The sequence below is a fragment of the Hylaeus volcanicus genome, chromosome 8 (assembly GCF_026283585.1).
Source record: "Hylaeus volcanicus isolate JK05 chromosome 8, UHH_iyHylVolc1.0_haploid, whole genome shotgun sequence".
Lineage (NCBI taxonomy): Eukaryota > Metazoa > Arthropoda > Insecta > Hymenoptera > Colletidae > Hylaeus > Hylaeus volcanicus.
The window spans coordinates 2535655-2556088 of NC_071983.1; the positions used below are offsets into that span (position 1 = coordinate 2535655).

Genomic DNA, 20434 nt, shown 5'->3' on the forward strand with positions numbered 1-20434 from the left:
ACGGTATTCGAAGTTCTTCACGTGTAAACCGTCCTGCAATCAGCGTACACCATAAACGTGATTTTCAGTGAACTCTCGAAATCGTACAATCCGATATTTCCTGTTACCGTACTCGTTTCCGGTCGCGGTTGCCACTCGTGGTAGTGTTCGATTGTGTCGTAAGTCGATACGGTTTTCTACAAGTAAAAATATTTGAATTAAACGATGCTCTGAAACTTGGATATGAATGAGCAAGGGTTAGATAAAATACCGTTTCTAACCTTAAATCATGTCGAGGCGTCAAAGATGTATCCAAATAAGTTGTTATCGGTAGGATGTCCTCGCCGACATTTACCTTAGCATCGACATAATTCAAACATCGAATATCAGTGAGACTTGGAGAAGACAATACTAAACAGTCAAACAGTCCGGAGTTATGCGTTATTCGAATAAAATCGAACAAATATCTATACGTAGTCGATATTAATTAAGACTAAAAGTTTTGTTTACTCCTGAAGAAGCTAGATGTAATGCTCGCACAACGTCGGGATGTCTTACGCAAAAGAAACAGCTTCGGTTAATGTCAACTATGAAGCCTGAAACGTCTCAGAATTAGTCGAATTGTACACGTAATGTACGAATTAATCAAATTACTCGTACTTGGAATTGTCGGCAACGTTCTCATCGATTTCCAGAGATATCAAGCATGACACGAGGGCAGGAAAACGTTCGTAAGATCACGTCCACCTTCTGGCGAAAACGATACGTCTGCAAAATAGTAGTTTCGAATTGGACACGTACGGTCGATGTAAAAGGATCCTACCAGTAATCGTGCTGATCGAAAGTAGGTAAAGCAGATCTGTCCGTCGGTGGTGCAGCAGAGAAAATGAACGTCGCGCGAAATGTTTTGAAAACAGCGAGATCGAACAGCGTTCGAAATGGCGTCGCGTCACCGAATCTCGTGGTGGGTTGCAGCTATGCAGGCGCATCGCGATCGCCGAGAATCGACGATTTATCCGATATCTCGAAGTCCACGGTAGAGAACGCAGATAAATCGCACGATCGAAACTATGGGACTGCGGCGACGGCGGATAACGGAAGCGTGCCGCAAGAAGCTCCAAAACCGCGCGGACTTCCTGTCATCGGAACGCTCCTCTCCTTCCTGTTTTCGGGAGGCGCGAAACGTCAACACGAATACGTGGACAGAAGACACAAAGAACTGGGTCCTGTTTACAGGGAACGCATCGGACCGATTTCAGCGGTATTCGTAAATTCACCGCACGAATTTAGGAGAATATTTCGACTGGAGGGTCACGCGCCTAAACACTTTTTACCGGAAGCTTGGACGCTCTACAACGACGTTCGGAAGTGCCGGCGTGGTTTACTCTTTATGTATATTACTGACGATTTGTTTTGAAAGTTTCGATTTATACGATGCACCCTGTATGCTATAAGTTCAGTTACGAATGCTCGGACGAAACGAAAGTAATAATTGATGTGTTCGAACAGGAACGGACAGGAATGGATTCATTTCCGTAAGATATTGAATAAAGTGATGCTGGTACCGGATGCATCGAATTTAATGGCTGGACCGTGTCAAGAGGTGGCTGAGAGTCTTAGGCGGAAATGGGAAAAGCAAATCGAAACCGACGCGATTATACCGGACATACAGGTTCAACTTTATCGATGGTCTATCGAAGGTAAAAATAAATCGTACCTCGATGTCGTAAAATAATCGTAACCGTAGAAAAGTAAAGAATGATTTTTGTTCGACAGCGATGGCGGCCGTTTTGATGGGTTCCTCGTGGGATTTTCACGAGCAGCAATTGTCGCGAGACTTCGACAAATTGGCGAGAACGTTGCACAGGATATTCGAGTATTCAGCTAAATTATCCATAATGCCAGCTAAGCTAGCGATGAATTTACGGTTGCCAGTTTGGACGAAATTCGTCGCGTGTGCTGACACAGCTTTCGAAATCGTTCGGCTTCTGGTACCGGAAATGATTCGGTTAGGTGGCGACGGTCTTTTGAAAAAAATGATGAGCGAGGGAATTCGGAAGGAGGACGCGATTTGCATCGTCACCGATTTTATCTTAGCGGCTGGCGACACGGTATGGTCAACGTTGAATACGATACTGTAGCAATAAAATACAGATAATTTTCGTTGTTTTCGATTACTCAATTCTGCGTTACAGACAGCGACCACTCTCCAATGGATATTGTTGCTGATGTGCAATCATCCCGAAAGACAAGAAGAACTGTTTCATTGTCTGAAGGAGTTGTCGCGAAAAGAACTGCTACGCAATTCTCTATTGAAAAGCGTAATCAAAGAATCGCTAAGATTATATCCTACCGCCCCATTTATTTCGCGATACTTGCCGGAAGACAACGTGATCGGTAATTACTTTGTGTCAAAAGGGGTAAATGAATTTGTTACTGTGATATTAGAAACAAGCATAGATAGAGAAAAAGAATAATGCTGACTGTTGTGTAATTTTTGATTGCAGGAATTGCTCGTGTTATCAATTTATTCGAGCGGCCGCGACATCGTGAATTTCTCACGACCGAATGAGTTCCTACCAGAAAGATGGATTAGAACGGAAGAAGGCACTTACCGAGGTGTATTGAACCCGCACGCGAGTCTGCCGTTCGCTTTAGGTGCGAGAAGCTGCATCGGACGGAAACTCGCAGAAATACAGATATCGCTTGCCTTGGCAGAGGTACGCGAACGATTGGAACAATGACTCTTAATCTGTTTACAGGACTCAGTTATTAATACATTTTTATGTCGAACATTCTAGCTGGTCAAATCGTTCAAGATAGAATGTGTAAACAAGGATCGAGTGAAGCTCATTTTGCACATGATTTCCGTCCCCTCGGAGCCAATAAAGTTGAAATTATCGCGAAGAGAATGAAGAAAAACATTGGGAGAAAAAAGGAAGAACGTCAGGAAAGTAAAGTATTTCATTCATGTAATCTTTTTCGCTTCATCGATTGTTACTGTATTTTAATCGTATACATTATAAACGAATAAACTAATTCCAAATACTTTCTCCACATTATATACAATACAATTAGTGTTTTAATGTATATTTTCGAATCAAATTACATCTATTAAATGTATAATTATCAATATACATCAATTCCATATTTTAAAATATATTCACAATAAGTATAGGGGTACATAACAAATAAAAGGTTTTATAACATAAAAGTCTCGTTAAGTTTTTCTCGCTTGAGAATGCGGATCGTACGATCGAATGTTCGTCTATATCGCTACTATTAGTAACTATTGTCTAACAGAACGTTGTTAATAATTGCTCTCGCGTCGTTTAAAAATTCACGGAAACTTTCGTTGATGGAAAAGTCATGAAATGCTTGAATTCTTTCAGATTTTGTCATCGTCGCTGTGAGAAAGTGTTTAACACAGTAAGATTTTAGTTCGTGGCAAGAATTAGCTCGCGCCCAATTCCAGGCTCTATTGATGTTTTTGTAGTTCAATTTAGAGACCGAATTTTCCGTCAGGATATCCAACATTTTGGGCATGAGGAACTTGTCGGCAAGTAGCGCAGCGTCCAGCAAAGATTCGATGGTCCTGTTCTCGAAAGTCCCGCCGTACGTGACCAGCAATAACGTGTCAAGAGCTTCCTTCGACGTGTTTCGTAGCTTGACGCGTTTCTTGCCCGATTCCGAGAAGTTTCCTTCGAGCATGGCGGAAAAGACATCGGACTTTTGACAGAGCGTATGTCTGCAAGCATCTACGGTTGTACCATCGTCCAGTTCGAACGTGACCATCGCGGGTTTCGGATGACTATCGTACACTCTTGGAAAATCAGTCGTAACGGTATCCGTAACTTGACACTTGTCTATAATCTCGGGCTGAATCTGTAGCGTGTTCGCCAGCCGACAGATCGACCAAATAGCATTTTCGTGAAGGTTGTGTTCCTGGTCGGAGAGCACGCGAAATATTAACGCAAGACCTCCGTAATCGTCCAATAGAGATTTTAGATCGTCCCCATCCTTAATTAGGAATGGTATCGAAATTGCGATTACTAATTTGTGAGCTTCGTCCCCACGACGTAGTATAGATGTAAGTTGATCGATTACTTCGCAAGTTTGTGCTAGCGTACATAGCTGTCTTGTGTACTGCTCCGAATCGTATAATGTTTGAGCTTCGAAAACGAAGCCCTGCTTTAACAATGGCAACAGGTACGCTCTGTTTCTGTACAAAAGATAATCACTTTAACTAATGCAAATTTCATTTGTACAATGGATTCATCTTACTTACCTTATGATTCTAGTTAAAATTCTAGATGCTTTCGGGTTTTTGGCATGTTTAATATAACTCGATAGAGCTTCGATGGTTGTCCGGTCGGCTAATCTTTCGATTGGGTCCTTCCAATGACTCAGTTGACTTAGCAGTATTAACGTCCAAGCATCGCAACAATTTGATCGACTACTGTTTTCGGAATTCTGACATTCTTCTACATCTATAGTTACCGATTTACAACTTTTTAGCGATTCCACCTCTTCTTGGAGTTATGAAAAGAAGCAAAATTTGTCAACAAAATAAAAACGATGGAAAACTTTTATACGTCGGATCATTTTTTAAGAATTTACCATCTTCGTTATCCATAATTTCTGTATCGCTACAAACTGGACTGTAATTATCTTCTGCATTTTCATCGTTTTCTATAGAATCGTAAAAAGGTAAGGGAGGTGTACTAGGAGGTGACGAAGAAACGCTGGTTGCGCTACCTGGGCTCCAATCATCCCGATAATAGTCTGAACTAAATCTGTAAAATAGAAATTTAGTTTTGGGTTGTATATTTCTTGCAACATTAAAATTAAAATAATCGAATGAACAAACCGTCCTAAATTAGTCTTATTGTACTTCAACTGCGTTTGTCTGTTCGGAGAAGAATCGTTTCCTCTTTTTTTCGAGACGTGAGTCTCTTCGTTCGCCACCGCTTCGGTTACCATTTTTTGTAATCTGCTTACTAAAACGTCGAGTAAACCATGCCTCATCATAATTACGATACTTGGATTATCGTAAATAAATTGTACAAGAGCATGTAATAACATGGGGTGATATTTTTCATATTCAGGATCTTGTAGCAAGGATAACATTAATTCTAGACCAGATCCTAATCTAATTCTTGCACGATTAACAGCTTCTCTACACAATAGACACAAGCTGGCTAACGTTTCTTTAGACAGCCCTGGGTGATTTTTAATAATAATTGCAATAAGACTTTCGATAACACCAGAATTTCCCAAAATTGGACGACATTCTGCTATTTGGCAAAGATTGAATAGACATTTAACAGCGATTTTATTATTTCTTTCGCAACATTGTATAATGCATTTATAGCCTTGTAAATATTTTTCTCCTTGTACTTGTTCCGCAACTCGCGGATTTAGCGTGACCAAAAAGGCGCACAGAGCTTTCAAACAAGTTTCTACTAATTCTATATATTTTGCATCTGTTTCTAATTTTTCCTTTGCCATTACTAGCAACCCTGTAATTCTAAATATAATTTCAGATTCTATGATTTCTTCTCTACTACCTTCGTACATTGTCCAAATATTTCTGTAAAAGAAAAATATAAATTAGTACAAAATATGAAAAGTAACATTAATACACAAAGAACTATTATGTTTGAGTACCTTATAGCTCTAACACCCATTAAATAGGTTTGCATATTTGTATCTAATTGTAAGAGATCGACTAAAGCTTGAATTGCACCAACTTGACACAGAGATCTAGCGTGCCAATTGCATTCTGATAAGTTTCCGATCAGTCTGCAAGCCCGGCATTGTAGAGTATTCCCTAGCTTGATATGTTTTATTATAGAAACTACATGAGCTGCTATTTTAGAACCTCTGACCTTGAATACAATGTTTGACATTACTATCAATCAACACTGTATAACAATGAATGAATAATATTTCTTAAAAAATGATGCAGTCGATGAACCTTATAGAGAAATTTTAATAGAGTACGAACAAAAATGAACTTATACCTTTTGTCTTGCATCCGAAGTCATACATGCATTTGCAAGAATACTTAAGGTCATGTTTAATATCTTCAAATTATGAAAACGCAGTAAATTTACTAAAATACCCAGTCCTCCATCTTTAGCAAATTGCTTATAGCATTTTGGTTCGTTTTTGATCCTCTCCAAACACAACGAAATTCCACCTTTGGATTCTGATTTTAAATGTTTCAATAATTCCTTCAGTATCGGACATTCTCGTTTCTCATCTATAGTTGACATTTTTTTAAATAAATAGGAAAATTAGCAAAAATTCGTGAGTTTTTTAGACGAAGGTTATGCGCAAGCGCAATAAACGAATGATGCGCATGTGCAGTGTTTGAAGCGCCACGCTGCGCCAGTAAAGTATCTAATCCGTTCGTGAAACTGGCGTCATTAGTTGCCCCCCATAAAATACACGCTTTTGACATCCCTGCACCTACACCTGTACAGTAACTTACAAAAGTAAGTTGTAAAAAGAAGTAGTTTAATTTACTATTTTTTCTAATCGAAATATATTTTACTGTTTATTATGTAACATATCCTACAACAGTCGATAGTGTATATCCATAAATATATGAATATTCTTAATTACTTATTTTGTACAATAACTCGTTTAAATATCCCGCTGTTGCGTTTAGTATAAACACCTACGCTAGCGCCACAATACTTTGATAGAGTAGCGCAAGTTAGTGTACTGCACACAAAGATCAGGGAATATAATTGAAACAATTGCAGAGCATATTAATGACGCGTGCAAGGTATTTAGTAAGTACAATAATTACTCCTAATCATTGCTAGTATTAATAGCAAGTGTATTTTACACTGCTAGCCATTGCCGTTATGTGTATATCTTATCGTAACAATGGTTTCTATTTGAAACGTAAATAAATATTCTTCGGTACGATTTAAATTAGCAGTGTAATAATACGTGGAAACAAATTGAAAAGAATACGTGTTTCATTTTAAATATAACACGATACATTAGAGTATGCGGTTTAACAAAGTTTTAATATTCCGAAATCTAACCACAGTTTCAGTATTCTACAATTTCACTCTGTCATCAAGAAATGAAATACTTCTGAACGTTATTAATATATCGTAATTACGAAATATTACGTACAAAAATATCATCGTTCATTATCGTTGCGTTACAGGACAATTTTCTTACGGCAACGCTCGAAATTAATTGTTCGATCTATTCATATCTAATGTTCGAATCGAACGCGAACGAATTCGCATCATCAAGGTGAACATAAATTATATCCTTGCACGAGTAAGAGGCAGTATTTTGTTGCGCGTTTCGCAAGAAACACGAATTTCTATTTTGCGTAAGCACACCGTGAAGAGTATCATCCGTGAAGCGCACCTGCTAACAAAGAGCAATATACACGAACAGAGTGTAGCCAGTACCGACTCTAGGCACAGATTACGTAGGTAGTGACTTGGGGCCCCATTTTTAACATTTTACTGTTATTGTATATGTTTTATGTACATGTGTTACTTTGAATATCACGGGCCGATCTTTGCATAGGAACCAAAGGGTTAAAGTTTTATTTGACTAAACGACATTTCACACGCACCCACCAAAATATTTTAAACTCTCGTCTATCACAATCGTACGAAATTTTTCTAAATTCGTATTCGCCAACCTAATAAACCTTCCTATATCGACCCGTGGCGTTAAAAGGGTTAACAACAAACGAATCTAATTGTGTAAAATAAACCTTTTATTTCTAGCATATGTAGGGAGGGCACCATTAGTTGACGCGTGGCATCTGATTTCGTTGAGTCAGCCCTGGCGGTAAGGGCAGTGTCCATGAATACAGTATAGAGTATAGCAGAGGCGTCAAAATGATAGGAGAGGGCATGGGGATCGGATCGTGAGCTACGCAGGAGTGCGCAGGAGATGTCGACAAGATGACAGCGACCGTGTGACGCTCTTTACATTCATTCTTGGCTAAAGGTTACCTGTCCGTGTACCAGGAAAGAGAATTGTTCCTGGCTAAAAAGACCAACTTATGACTCGTTACGGTGGCACGGGCGTCTCAGTGGATTTTCTGCCTCGAAACGAGATTGTAATCGGGCGAATTCGGGTGAGAACCGCAACCGCCGCGCCCGTGCAATGTACACAGCGGCCTGAATCGTATCTGAAGTCATCATCGTCCCCGAGGAGTCGATCCCTTCAACGGCCTGGAGTGGAGTAATGAGCGTTTTCGGAGATTTCCAGCGTGTCTGGGTACAAAGATTCCCGGACAGCGCCTTGCCGGCAGCCTGGGAAGAGGACGTTAGGGCCAACCTAGTCAAGCATAAACAGAAGGTAAAATAGTTAACAGTTCAGAATCCGAAATCATAGTCTCCTCTAGACTTGACCAAACAGGAGATTCAATGAGCTGTGTTCAAGCTAAATTTTCCGTATATCTTTTACAAAGTCACCAAAGGTATACATCCCTGACACAGTAGAGTATCCTATCATACGATCCTCTGTGTTTTGATTTTCATTATTATAGCACGCATTATATTGTAATCTGTTATTTATTACTTCCTATTGGAATATGGAACAGATATTTATCAAACTTCATCTTAAAGTCATGAATCATCTTGATATTTTTAGTTGACTACTTATTCTTTCTAAGAAATTGATTGTATCACAGTTTCCTTGTTCAAAAATTCATTTGGAAATCCTCTTCCATGAAGTATGCATAACAGAGTTTTAGTTCTTTCCTGCTGAAACATTTCTTCTTTCCAAGGCAATGGGAGCATTATTTCATGAGTCATCATATTAATTTCTGAGTTAATTTAGAAATTAACTTAGTTTATAGTTGTATATAGGTAATAATTTCATAAGCATACTTTTTCTACTTTTGGTAAAAACTGAGCTTAAAATCTTTGTCATAATATTTTGCAACAAATTGTGTTATTATAAACTAAAAAGATATGTTTATGTATTACATTGATATAGCCATTGAATGTTATTTTTTTTTTACAGGTAACAGCTTTGAGAGAAGAGCTTGAAAAGGAAGAGTTCTATGTTGAATATTTAGAAAGATTGTTAGCCGACGTTGAACGCCATAAACAATTGGCGAACAGTAACGCCGCGACGAGTCCCGAAAAACAGCAGCTTGCAGAATTTCAAAGTCAACACGCTTGTAGAACAGTAGAAAACAGTTTCCTTGATTCTACTAATGCGTCGTATGGTCAACACGTGGAACCGTCGGCTCCACCTCTTCCTGTACGCGAAGATATAAGTAAATTTCAGGACAAATGTGTTTCCGAGTTGAGTTCTACTCTTAATACGAGTAAAAGACCCAAAAGTGAGATACCGAGAAGTCCTGATAAAGTGCCTGAACTTAGAAGGAACAGCGACCCAGATGTGCCGAGTAATTATGTCACTGTAATCGAGGTGACAGGGAGCTCAAAGAAAGAGAAAAATGAAGAGTCTCTCAAAGAGGAGGATGAGAAAGGTGTTGTATTCGTTATGTGATATTTCTATAATTAAATTCAACTTCATTTATGCTTGTACTTAATCGACAGATTTGGAAAATGCGATTAACGAAGATGGAGAAGATGGCGATGCGGAGGCATCGGAGGAAGAACCTTATTACGATTCCGTAGCTTTAGATCAAACAGGAGAATATGTATATATCGACGCGCGTGTCCCACCTGTTGGAAACAATAATGGCAATAGACCGCCACCAAGAAGACCACCTTCCCTTCCAGATTCCCCAGGGAACCAGAGTAACTATGTCAACATCGATTATTTTATACAGTAAGATAAAAATTCGTTTCGAATATTTTGCGTTTATATTTTTGGTACATATAACTGATATTTCTAGGCACAAAGCAGCAATGGATAGCGAAGACGAAGAAGGTGCAAGTCCTGCGCCACCGATTTTACTGCGCGCTCTTAGTACCGATAATGAAACGGGTAGTAGCGACGCGGAACCTTTAAGTTTAAGCGAAGGTAGCTTAGAATCACCGACGCCAACTACACCGCGCCGACAAGAGAAAAATAAAGACCGTGAGGACGATAGAACGTCTATGATTAAATGTATTGTAAACTCGGTAGTAGAAAGTGAAACTATATATGTCGAATGTCTAAACGTTATGTTACAAGTATGTAGTCTATCTTTCGATTTAAACGACATATAACAAATATAATATGTTATCGTTTCTAATAAAGATATTTACTTTCAGTACATGAAAGCTATCAGAGCAACACTGACCACATCTCAGCCCGTTATTTCTGAAGATGAGTTTGGCACAATATTTTACAAAATTCGCGAGTTGCACGCCTTGCATCAAACATTTTTAGATGGTCTTCGGAAAAAATTGGAGAAATGGGATAGTAAAACCGCTATAGGTGAACAGTTTAAAGTAAGAATTGAAAGTATATCGGTATGAGGAGTAGATAATTTATCATACCTTCCTATCTATGCTATAATTTCGTTAATTGTAGGTGATGGCCAGCAATATCGGAATATATGGAGCCTTTTTACATAATTACGCTCGCGCTACCGATACAGTGCGAAGATGTTCCGCTCATTCTAATCAGTTCGGTGACATTACAAGGGATATAAGACTCAGAGGATTTCCCAAAGGTCCAGGTTTATCTCTTGAAGATCTTTTACATAAGCCCGTAGCGCGAGTACAGAAAAACGCCCTAGTATTACATGTAAGTACCTGTTTATATAAAGCCTTTAAATGATTGTTATCTAGAAATATATAAACATAGATGTATAGCACTGTTAAGCGATTGATAAAATTATGTGGAAATGTACTAACGTTATCTTATCTCAGAGTTCGCGACGAAACGACGTAAATTTTATTCACTTGATTGTAGGATCTCCTCAAGCATACACCTGTGAATCATGCAGATCATGTACCACTCTCAGAAGCTCTTGCTATGACCAGAAACTTTCTAGACGAATTCAATATCATTCAAACAAAATCGATGTTTCCGGTGAGGATAAGTGTTAGAATATTGACAATTCGTGTAACTTAATTGTGACGTGTATAAAAGAAAATCAGTTTTTTCAGAGTCATGATAGAGCGCAACGAAGATTAGTGAAAAACTCGTTTGTGGTAGAGTTATCCGATGGTCATAGAAAGTTAAGACATTTATTCCTCTTCAATGACGTAATCGCTTGTGCAAAATATAAAGCTTCTGGCAGAGACAAGTTCACATTTGAGTTAAAGTGGTACGTACCGGTGGCAGAAGCGCTAGTGACAGAAGACGGTGTCGAACCACGCGAAACTAGTCCAGCTAACGTTGTAGCTCTAAGGTACGTATTGTCATATATATATGTATGTATATATTTGCTTTTATCGTTAATAATTTCTATACATAGGTCACAGGCATGTACTGTTCGCGATCAAATTTTGTGGGAAGAGCGGAACGATGAAAAACGAATGAGACTCGGTGGTAGAGGTTCGGAAAAGAATAGGAAAAAACTTGCCGAGCTCGAAGCTCAACTAGTATTAGCGTCACCAAATTTAGTATTACGCGTTACGCATAAAAGTCAACATCGAGTGCAAAACTTGTATACGTTCTTTCTGTCCAGTGAATTTGAACGTTCTCAATGGGTCGAAGCGGTGGAGGCATTGCAACAGGTAATGCGTTCCCATATGTACCTAGATAAGTCAAAGGTGCGTAATTTTTACGATTACGAATAAATAAATATTCTAAACATACTAAATAATATCCTTTATTTAAATACAACGCAAGGATGCAAGTAACAATGTAGTCGTCAAAATAATGAAATTGAACAAAAACGAGTACCGAGTTCCTTCTTTTCGGTTTTTAGGGCGGTCAACCTCCAGGACCGTTACCTTTATCGATGTACGAATTACAGGCATGGGTTACAGCCTGTCGTACGTATCTTCAAACAGATATGGGCAGCTATTTATTACGATCAGGTCGCGACGAAAGTTTATTACTAGGTGATCTTCATTTGACTTTACTTGGCTTAACACCGCCAGGTTTAGATAGAGTTGGAGATCTTTACATTATCGTGGAGGTTGACAGTTACGGACATTACTTCAAACGAGCAAAAAGTCGAGTTGCAAGAGGTCAAGCTCCAACATGGGGTAAATTATTATTTTAACAATAAGTAGTCGCAATGTTATCCATGTAAATACATTTAAATGAATTTTTTGTTTAAAGGCGAGACGTTCGTTGTTGAACTAGAGGGAAGCCAAAATGTTAGAATTTTATTGTACGAGGAATGTGGAACACGCTCGGTATTACGAGGTAAATGCATACAAAGATTGAGCAGATCTTGGCTTCAGTCTGATCAAGTAGAGAGATCGTTAAATTTGGGACCAGCTACTCTGGATGTCGCTCTTCGTTTCGTTCCAAGCGAAGTAACATTGAGGCGCGTACCATCTGCCAAACCTCAAGGTTTATTCGGAGCTAAACTGGAACAAGTGCGCAAGTATGTTTTATTTTCTTTAGGCGGAATACAGGTTTGATTTCAAATGGTAATAAATATCTATACACGGATTTTGTATACAGGCGAGAAAAACGCGACGTTCCTTTCATCATAACGGCATGCGTTAGAGAAGTGGAAAGGCGAGGTGTCGGAGAAGTGGGCTTGTACCGCGTTTCTGGCTCAGCTTCGGATTTAACGAAGCTGCGTAAATCGTTCGAGAGTAATTCGTACGAAGCAGAACAATTACTTAAAGAGGTAATTCTTGCAGAGCGTATGTATATATGTATACAAAAACAAAATATAATATTTATGTTTGGGTACGTAGGTGGATATCCATTCTGTAACGGGTGTCCTCAAGCTGTACCTCCGAGAAATGCCAGAAGCTCTTTTCACAGATGCTCTTTATCCGTCGTTCTTGGAAGCTTTTCAAACCGGCGAGTTGTCGAAGGGCGTCGCTTTACGAAGAGTCTACGAAAGTTTACCAGCTGTGAATAAAGCTGTCATCGACTTTTTGCTAGCTCATTTGATACGTGTAAACAAACACGAAACACAAAATAAGATGTCCTTGCACAATTTAGCGACGGTGTTCGGTCCGACGCTTCTACGACCTGGCACGAATTCGCGATCCGATGCGAAGAATCGCGACCCGTTGGCAGCGGGCACCGTAGACGTGATGGCGCAGGCCGGTATACTTTACTGTTTCTTGCAGATGCATATGCAACAGAACAATCAGTCACTCTAGTCGAGAGGTTCTCGTTGATACATCGTGGCGTCAGTTGCTAAAGGGGAGTTTCCCGCGACGAGACAGGAACTCGCGGCAACTAACGCTGAAGAATGTAAAATTGATGATTTTTTTTTTATAATATATTTCGTTAGTTTTATGGCATATCGTTTATACAACCAGAGATGGACAGAAATTTATTCGTAACGTTTATTTTTTATCGGATAGTTATTCGATAAAATTTTTGTTCGTTCGACGTGAAACGTAAATTATTTATATTCAGATTTTAATTTTTATTAAATAAATAACAAGAAGTTGTCATCTGGATGAAAATCTTGTCCATCTCTGTATACATCGCTGAATTAGACGCATTAAGTAGTAGACAAGCTTCGACGAAAACTCAGATCGATGAAATTCCTCTTTTGCATTGATACGAATACGAGTAACGTAGCAAAGTGGATTTTGGAGCGTAACCGTATCGTTCCTTCTCCAAAGTCCGTAATATATTTTATACTTATATTCTTGCAAAGTCCTAGCCACGATCTTGTGCGCATGTTCAGAGACATTTTGTACGAAATTTCTCCTATGAGAGAGACATACAAAAAAGCAGTCCGATTCGCTATGTATCCACGCTTTAGAAAATAAGTATTTTTTCCAATGGGGCGTGTTCCTAGCAGAGAGCCTAAATTTTTCTACACAACAACGTGACATACCTTTTACTATGTCCATGAAAATGTCCACGTATTCGAAAGAATAACGTTCCTAAGTATTCCTACAGAAGATTTCAGAAAGCGCGTTCCTTCAAATGTGCGATTTGAAGCTTAATAATAACACGAAATATACAGACTGCATTGTTTCTTTAAGGAAGTCGCGTTTCTCGCCACCTGTGAGTTATTATTATTCTTTTACAAAACTATTTTGAAATAAATGTACACTCTGGAATTTTTCTAAAGGATATTACGAAGCAGTACGATCAGGTTTTTGATACTTAAGCTGTAATTAGACTCGTATTCGCTTTTCATGCTCACTGCTTGGCCGGTAATTTTATCTTAGTTGACGATAACTTCTCGAAATGGTTTTTAGGAACGTGTCCAAATATTTAAGATTTTAAATAATTTTAAAACGTATGTCTGATAAATTATATAGCAATCGAATCTTACTAACCTTTGCTAGCACACGGTTGAAAATATTTTATATATGCGACTTTGAAATGTATTTTATTCTACAGGTACAGTTGTTCGCCAAGTATGTTAAAGTCTAAATACAGCTTAATAGAGCACCAAAGAGAAAAGATTCTCTCTCATACCTTTAATAGAGAACCATAATCGACCCTTTGAAGCATTGCGATTTTTACACTTTATTATCTACTAACATCGTCAGAAAAATTGTTCTCTATGAAACTTGCATTCGTATTTTTCAAAATATAACAGAACACTGATTACCATCAAGGTTAATAAAATTCTTTATAAGTGCAAACAGTATTAGCACGAAAGGTTTGCGGCAGACGTTCCACTGTATATGCTTCGAAGGGTCGAACGAAAGAAAAGCACATTTGGCAGTACAAATTTAATACTCGATAGAATCCCCCGCATTACATGCTAGGACGTTTGTGAGCTATTTTATAATCAAGGTCGAAAACAAAAAGAAAACCAAGTCTGAGGAGTGTTTGATAAACGAAATAGTGTATAAGTATTAAATGACGAGACAAAAAGATGAGATGAAAAAAATTACACGGAGATACTTTTTCCGGGAGCGACCTTTGTATGTGAACGAAGGCAACTATCGTATGCGTGGTTTCAGCGTGTGTGCGTATGTATGTGTAACCCGCCCATGTGTATTATATCGTAAATATTGGATATCTTTAATTTTTATATCGCATTTAGCATAAGATGCGTCCCTCTTTTGTACATTCATGAAACGTGTAAAGACAAAGTTTCCATTATTATTATTACGAATTATTAATTATTATTGATATTATAATAATTATTATTATTTTTATTACTCCGCATTTTACCACGATCATCGCAAACGAAGTATTTGTTACGAAACTCGATCGAGCTAGCTTACCCGCAGCAAGACGATGTACTGCCAAAAAAAAAAAAACAAACAAACAAACCCATGGAACATATAAATATACCGAAGGTTTATAAACTTTTATGTCGAGCATGTTTGTCGTTACCCCAGGGTACGTTTTTTTTTTTTTTCTTCGTTTCTGTTTCTTTTTCCGTATGTAGAAAGTTAATTTTAAGTCGGAGCACGTTGTATTGTAACCAGAGTTGTTGTTTTATTTTAGAGAGCTGTGTTCTTCCGAGATGGTCTTGGAAGAGTAATAAAGAGAGGATAGATTGAAATTGTGTTTCAGTAACTAAGTATTTTATTTATGACTCTAGAAGCAGGTGATTTTTAATTTCGTAAGTATTAGTAAACGTGAATCTAGTGGATTACATTTTAGTACATTTCGTTTGCGAAGCAACGTTGTATGACAGAAAAAAAGATACTTAAATGGAATTTATTATTTCTTGCTGCAGCGATGTATCGGGACAACTTCGAGCCGGTGGAGGTAGAGGCAGCTTAACTGGGGTAGCAGCTATGTTGTCCCAGAGTCCCGGAAGTCGAGACCCGTCCGAGCCGTTACATTGCATCCCTGATTAAATAGATAGTTTATAACTTATCACGTGAAAGTAACCTGTAATTACGCTACTTTTAAAAACCAAAGTGAAACGTAAATGTTTAAGTTAACAATCGGTTACAAGAATCGAGAACCTAACGGGGCAGCTTCGTATATATCGTAAAGAGCTTGCACGCGAACTTTGGTCCACTCGATGCTTCTGTAATTCGACGAAATTCCCTTGTCGATACCGATCGGTTGGCTTTCCCATTCTCTCATGTATCGAAAGTACGTTCTCAACGCATCGTCGCTTATAGCGCTTTTGCAAACCTGCGAAACGTTATCCCCAATTGTAATTTATTCTGTAACTTAGATTCTCGCTATACGAATTAAGTTATATTTCATGTACCTCTAATCGAGCATTGGGGTAATAATGTATATAATTCACGCACATTTCATCGGAAATGGCGAACCCACCGAGGGTGATGTTTTTCCTATCCATCGTATTGTACGTGCAAGTTGTTATCAAAGAGTCGCCCTGTAATTAATTTGTACAAACATTCGCCATGCATCGTAAGCTACTCGTATAAAGTATTAAATAATTTTTTACAGGCAGAACGGTGACGTGTTTCGGTAGCAGTCTGATTTCTTGGAAGTGAGTGGAGTAATGATTATCATAGTTCAGCATGGGCAACTCTTCCCCATCTCTAACGTGACGAGTGATCACTTTTACGCCCGTCAGGTGCGTGTGAAGTTGAGACGCGAAGACATGGATGCCATTTTGCGGGAGACCAACTCCTGTGCACTCCTGGATACAGTGTCCCGATAAGGTGAAGGCTTCCTGCGACAGTAAAAACGGTACTGCTGAGCTACTACTAGAAAAAGGATTCCAAAGGAACGGTTTGTGTTACTTGTTGCGGTGGTATTGCCATCTTGTCTGTATATTCTAATCCCAACTCGATTACACCAGCGTCGTATTTCCGTAGACTCTTCGTCAGGATGAAACGAATCCCTGAGGAATCAATGCTTCCATCCTGCAACTCGGGATTATTGTAATGGACCTCTAACATGACGTATGGGTTGAAATCGTGACCCCCGATCGAGAGGCCTGCTTCCTCTGGATAAACGAACGCATCCGCTCCCATCGCCCACGCTGCTAAGACCTTCTTACAAATCTGGAAACATCTCGAAAATGAACAGGTGAAGCCAAGAAACAACGTTACTTAACGACTCCCTTAACGTGCCTATAAAGTCTAACGCACTTGGGTTTTCTCAGGTCTGTCAGCTCCATCGCAGGGACCATCGTACATAGGAATTTCGAGGTCCACCGGCCCAGCACAGTGAAAGATTTCCATGTGATGGACCAGATGTTCGTTGCCTTCTTGAATGACTGGGCCAAACTGAAGAATATGATGTCTGCGGGTGAATTACATTAGACGATGAATTAATTTGAATTTGTTAATTATAACGGACATCGTTGCAGGAGTATCGACTCACTTCTGAGACAAAACTGGCGGCAATTTCTGCACGCGACACCAATAAGTTGTTTCCTTGTTCGGTACCTTCACTCGCCGTGCCAGCAACTCCAATCGCCAAGCATTCGAAGGAAACGTCGGCTTCTTGTGGAGCACCCTGATTAGCTCTGTCCGCGACATACCGGAAGCTTCCGCATCCGAGATTTGCAGACCAGCCAAAGACGACAATGGACCAAGACCTCTCAGCCATACCAAGTGCGTGGTCCCCCTCTGAGTAATTTCACGTATTTTTAAATTCTTTAGAGATAACCAAGTACTTCGGTAATTCTATTCACCTCCATAACGTAATCATTTCCATCGCATGTGTCGAATTTTCTAGAAAAGGTAAACTTCGTTACGTTTCCCCTTCGTCTCCACGCAAAGTTTTCACAGTCCTGTTGAGAGTCCAGGTTTAGTTTTCCTTCTTCATCTGCCCATGCATCCTACGATTGAGAAAATATGCGTAAGAATATCATGCGAGAGTAAAACGTGCACCGCGAGTGTACCCCTGAACGAACGAGACCCGCCTTGACTTCAAGAGCAAACTCTTCTTCAGGAGGAACCGTTTTAAATACCTGTAATTGAGTTTGACGATGCCAATCGATCCACAGGATACAATAATCGGCGAGTTTCAATTCTCCATAGTTTGAAAAACCAATGGCGAACCAGGTATTGACGACACCTATGTAGTGGACTTCCGCCACTATCAGTTCGCTCATAAAATCGACTCTAAAATTCATTTATTTTTATTTATTTTCTCTTTTACAGAATATACGAGATACTACCAAACGACGAAGAACAAAATCCTGATACGTTAACACGTTCAAGGATATACCTCCAATGGAACGTGGCTTCCGAACCAAGTGGAATCGTGTGTACGCTGGTTTTATCCGAATAGTCTTGTTTGCTTTGCTGATGATTATGCCAAGATAGACACGAACCGGTATTAAAAATTGAAAGTAAGATCAGCTGAAAGATTATCGAAAACATTTTGAATTTATGACATAAAGCGTAACGTTCTTCCGTTAAAAATATTTTGTGCTTTTATTTTGTAGTTCGCCGCGACGCGTATGATTTATTCGATGGAATTGTTGGTGTTCCGATATCGCGTTTATGTAACAGGCATCTCTATGGTGTTTCACTCTCTCGTCGTTGACATCTACTGACAGGATCAGGACGATTAGGATGGGCAAAGAATTCATACGACGCCGGCTTGCCGCCGATTCGTTGCGGTGCGCATGAGCGAAACTAAGCTAGGAGTCTCGCAAACATGCGCGATGGGTAGTGCCGGATTCAGATTTCGTAGATCCTTAGAAATAAGGATGTAAGAAATAAATTGCAAGTTCTTCAGCTGACACAGAGTCCTAGACTATGGCCCTTGACGACCATACTTTAATTCGACCCTGATTAAAGTACATACGCTTCGAAATGGTTGCTCATGCGTCACAAAAGCAGTTATCTATTTCCGAATCCAACGCATCTAAATTACCAATTCGTTTCGAATTCACTCTCCCCCTTAACGTCGTTGTCTTCGTTTACTGAAAAGTAGATTACAGAGGTTATCAGCAGCCAATAAGTAAGAGATCGTTTCGATTAAGATGATAAAATTCGCAGCATTATCGAGGCCATTTATCAATTTTCCGATCCTTTGCTATCGAAATGCTCGAAGCTAAGATTCCTAGGAAAATTTACTTGGTTGGAACACGTGAAGTTTAATTATACGGATAATGTCGCCTCCCAATGAACAGATATCTCGTATATTACATATATAAATAAATAATAGTAATATGCTTTTATATAACTAAGAATTTGACCCATCTTCGATCGTACACGAATAAAGAAAAAAAATTGTCGGAGCTTCGAGAAAATGTCTTGATAATCGAATTCCAGAGGGAGCATATTGCATTCCATTTGCGACGCGTGCCTCGGCGTTCCGACGACAATCAAGAAATTCCTTCGGCTCTTATTGCGAGCACAATTTTCGCGTATGGCTTTATTTAACGGCAGCGAATTACGTAACTCGAGCGACACCAACTTCGAAATTTCGAAATAAACAACAATGCGTATTGTGCTCGCAAGGATTTCTATTCTTATTTTCTTTTTTATATTTAGGCAGCTATCGGGGCTCGCGAAGTATTCGTCTCCTTACTCGCCGTCGATGCTTCGAATACAGATAAGCGCGAGAAGAGACACCTGGAAAGGATCGATACTGATTTAGAAAATAAGAGGAAGACGGAGCTATGTCACACGATATATTGGTAATTGATATTTATTCTCTATGGATGATAAATCTGGCGCCATGGTTCAGCCGACATAATCTATCACGATGTTATCCGAACGTTGCGACTTATTTAATTTATTAATAGTGAGATAATAATCGTTTGATATTAAGCACTTCGTGCCCACATGTACAAAGAAGAACATAATGCGGAATGATTTTACAACTATCTGAATTGCGGCTGCATTTCATTTACAGAAACAAAGAACCAGACGAGTGGGGTCAAAGGAAATGGTAAATCATTGTGCGCCGGTCCTTTCTAAAAAAAAAAAAAGAACAATTTGGGCAAGCTTCGTCCTTTAGGATCAATGAATGCATCGATCCCTTTCGTGGCCAGGGACGGTCGTGTGATATACAATGGTCCAGTTACTCTCACGGACTCGCAACCTACCTACGTCGCCCAGGTAAAAGATCTTGTCTGAGACCTTGACTTCCGGTTAGTCGCCGCGACCGTACAGACTGTATGTAAACGGCAGGTGCACTGTCTGTGAAGTCCACGATGAAACGCGTTTTGTATTTGTCAAATGTGCAATTTACACAGATCGACTGACTTTCAAAATATTAAACGTCTTACTCATCGACAAACTTATCTAAGGAAGCGACCCTCTAATTGTTTGAAACGCTATAGCATGTATTTGTGGTTTGAATTACTGCTCGCTGGACTTTGATTATGCAATATTACGAAAGGACAGTCACGAAGTGTGAAATACATGTATATCGTCTTGCAAATCATTCAATTAACATTTCAATGAAGTATGTAGGTACATTCCGCTGTAAATGTTTACATAGCTTTTACGATCGGATCAAATATTATGATAAGCGTAGCCTGAGCACACGTACTTTATTTGATATAAACGATACA

At 39.2% G+C, this 20434-nt stretch overlaps 4 protein-coding genes and 1 long non-coding RNA gene across 12 annotated transcripts; 3 read left to right on the forward strand and 2 right to left on the reverse strand.

Annotated features, from left to right (window-relative positions):
• Positions 1 to 739: 739 nt before the first annotated feature.
• LOC128880601 (cytochrome P450 315a1, mitochondrial) lies at positions 740 to 2921 on the forward strand. 2 transcript variants are annotated; one of them, XM_054130863.1, is made up of 6 exons: positions 740 to 1371; positions 1489 to 1679; positions 1756 to 2090; positions 2175 to 2399; positions 2487 to 2699; positions 2781 to 2921. In XM_054130863.1, the coding sequence occupies exons 1-6, from the start codon at positions 866 to 868 to the stop codon at positions 2892 to 2894; spliced, it is 1584 nt and encodes a 527-aa protein (XP_053986838.1). In that variant the 5' UTR covers positions 740 to 865; the 3' UTR covers positions 2895 to 2921. The 2 variants fall into 2 exon arrangements, with proteins under 2 accessions (XP_053986838.1, XP_053986839.1); XM_054130864.1 differs by lacking the exon at positions 2781 to 2921 and having other exon boundaries at positions 2175 to 2376; positions 2487 to 2693.
• A 326-nt stretch (positions 2922 to 3247) lies between these two features.
• Positions 3248 to 6333, reverse strand: LOC128880599 (armadillo repeat-containing protein 5). Of its 3 annotated transcripts, none has more exons than XM_054130858.1 (6): positions 6006 to 6333; positions 5650 to 5870; positions 4850 to 5572; positions 4600 to 4775; positions 4268 to 4508; positions 3248 to 4201 (listed from the first exon to the last, which is right to left on the reverse strand). In XM_054130858.1, exons 1-6 carry the CDS (start codon positions 6258 to 6260, stop codon positions 3262 to 3264), a joined length of 2556 nt encoding a protein of 851 aa, XP_053986833.1. In that variant the 5' UTR covers positions 6261 to 6333; the 3' UTR covers positions 3248 to 3261. The 3 variants fall into 3 exon arrangements, with proteins under 3 accessions (XP_053986833.1, XP_053986832.1, XP_053986834.1); XM_054130857.1 differs by having other exon boundaries at positions 4268 to 4511; XM_054130859.1 differs by having other exon boundaries at positions 4268 to 4511; positions 5650 to 5906; positions 6006 to 6106.
• Positions 6334 to 6690: 357 nt separating this feature from the next.
• On the forward strand, positions 6691 to 15279 carry LOC128880661 (active breakpoint cluster region-related protein). 5 transcript variants are annotated; one of them, XM_054130971.1, is made up of 15 exons: positions 6705 to 6785; positions 7175 to 7454; positions 7758 to 8337; positions 9007 to 9481; positions 9552 to 9786; positions 9854 to 10133; positions 10215 to 10394; positions 10477 to 10692; positions 10861 to 10980; positions 11058 to 11302; positions 11369 to 11666; positions 11825 to 12107; positions 12184 to 12454; positions 12535 to 12706; positions 12777 to 15279. In XM_054130971.1, the coding sequence occupies exons 3-15, from the start codon at positions 8224 to 8226 to the stop codon at positions 13191 to 13193; spliced, it is 3306 nt and encodes a 1101-aa protein (XP_053986946.1). In that variant the 5' UTR covers positions 6705 to 6785; positions 7175 to 7454; positions 7758 to 8223; the 3' UTR covers positions 13194 to 15279. The 5 variants fall into 5 exon arrangements, with proteins under 5 accessions (XP_053986944.1, XP_053986949.1, XP_053986946.1 ...); XM_054130970.1 differs by having other exon boundaries at positions 7175 to 7450; XM_054130969.1 differs by lacking the exon at positions 7175 to 7454 and having other exon boundaries at positions 6691 to 6785.
• LOC128880662 (tyramine beta-hydroxylase) lies at positions 15162 to 18457 on the reverse strand. Its single transcript, XM_054130975.1, has 10 exons — positions 18130 to 18457; positions 17870 to 18023; positions 17591 to 17737; positions 17278 to 17525; positions 17043 to 17196; positions 16692 to 16955; positions 16391 to 16621; positions 16190 to 16318; positions 15936 to 16110; positions 15162 to 15816 (listed from the first exon to the last, which is right to left on the reverse strand). Exons 1-10 carry the CDS (start codon positions 18282 to 18284, stop codon positions 15671 to 15673), a joined length of 1803 nt encoding a protein of 600 aa, XP_053986950.1. The 5' UTR covers positions 18285 to 18457; the 3' UTR covers positions 15162 to 15670.
• On the forward strand, positions 17848 to 20270 carry LOC128880664 (uncharacterized). The gene is made up of 5 exons (XR_008457882.1): positions 17848 to 17963; positions 18063 to 18253; positions 18350 to 18526; positions 19407 to 19552; positions 19771 to 20270. It is a non-coding gene; the product is annotated as an uncharacterized LOC128880664 (long non-coding RNA).
• Positions 20271 to 20434: the final 164 nt, after the last annotated feature.

Excerpts from the sequence above, each read along its gene's own strand:
- LOC128880601 (XM_054130863.1), top strand. The coding sequence starts at position 866 with ATGAACGTCGCGCGAAATGTTTTGAAAACAGCGAGATCGAACAGCGTT. Across the intron at positions 2,091-2,174 it reads TCTTAGCGGCTGGCGACACG|ACAGCGACCACTCTCCAATG; the intron begins GTATGGTCAACG and ends TCTGCGTTACAG. Across the intron at positions 2,400-2,486 it reads ATTACTTTGTGTCAAAAGGG|GAATTGCTCGTGTTATCAAT; the intron begins GTAAATGAATTT and ends TTTTGATTGCAG.
- LOC128880599 (XM_054130857.1), bottom strand. The coding sequence starts at position 6,260 with ATGTCAACTATAGATGAGAAACGAGAATGTCCGATACTGAAGGAATTA. Across the intron at positions 5,871-6,005 it reads CTTCGGATGCAAGACAAAAG|GTCAGAGGTTCTAAAATAGC; the intron begins GTATAAGTTCAT and ends ATTGTATTCAAG. Across the intron at positions 4,202-4,267 it reads ATTTTAACTAGAATCATAAG|AAACAGAGCGTACCTGTTGC; the intron begins GTAAGTAAGATG and ends TCTTTTGTACAG.
- LOC128880661 (XM_054130969.1), top strand. The coding sequence starts at position 8,224 with ATGAGCGTTTTCGGAGATTTCCAGCGTGTCTGGGTACAAAGATTCCCG. Across the intron at positions 10,134-10,214 it reads GTCTAAACGTTATGTTACAA|TACATGAAAGCTATCAGAGC; the intron begins GTATGTAGTCTA and ends ATTTACTTTCAG. Across the intron at positions 12,707-12,776 it reads CAGAACAATTACTTAAAGAG|GTGGATATCCATTCTGTAAC; the intron begins GTAATTCTTGCA and ends TTGGGTACGTAG.
- LOC128880662 (XM_054130975.1), bottom strand. The coding sequence starts at position 18,284 with ATGTTTTCGATAATCTTTCAGCTGATCTTACTTTCAATTTTTAATACC. Across the intron at positions 18,024-18,129 it reads GAAGCCACGTTCCATTGGAG|AGTCGATTTTATGAGCGAAC; the intron begins GTATATCCTTGA and ends AATGAATTTTAG. Across the intron at positions 16,956-17,042 it reads ACAGACCTGAGAAAACCCAA|ATTTGTAAGAAGGTCTTAGC; the intron begins GTGCGTTAGACT and ends AGATGTTTCCAG.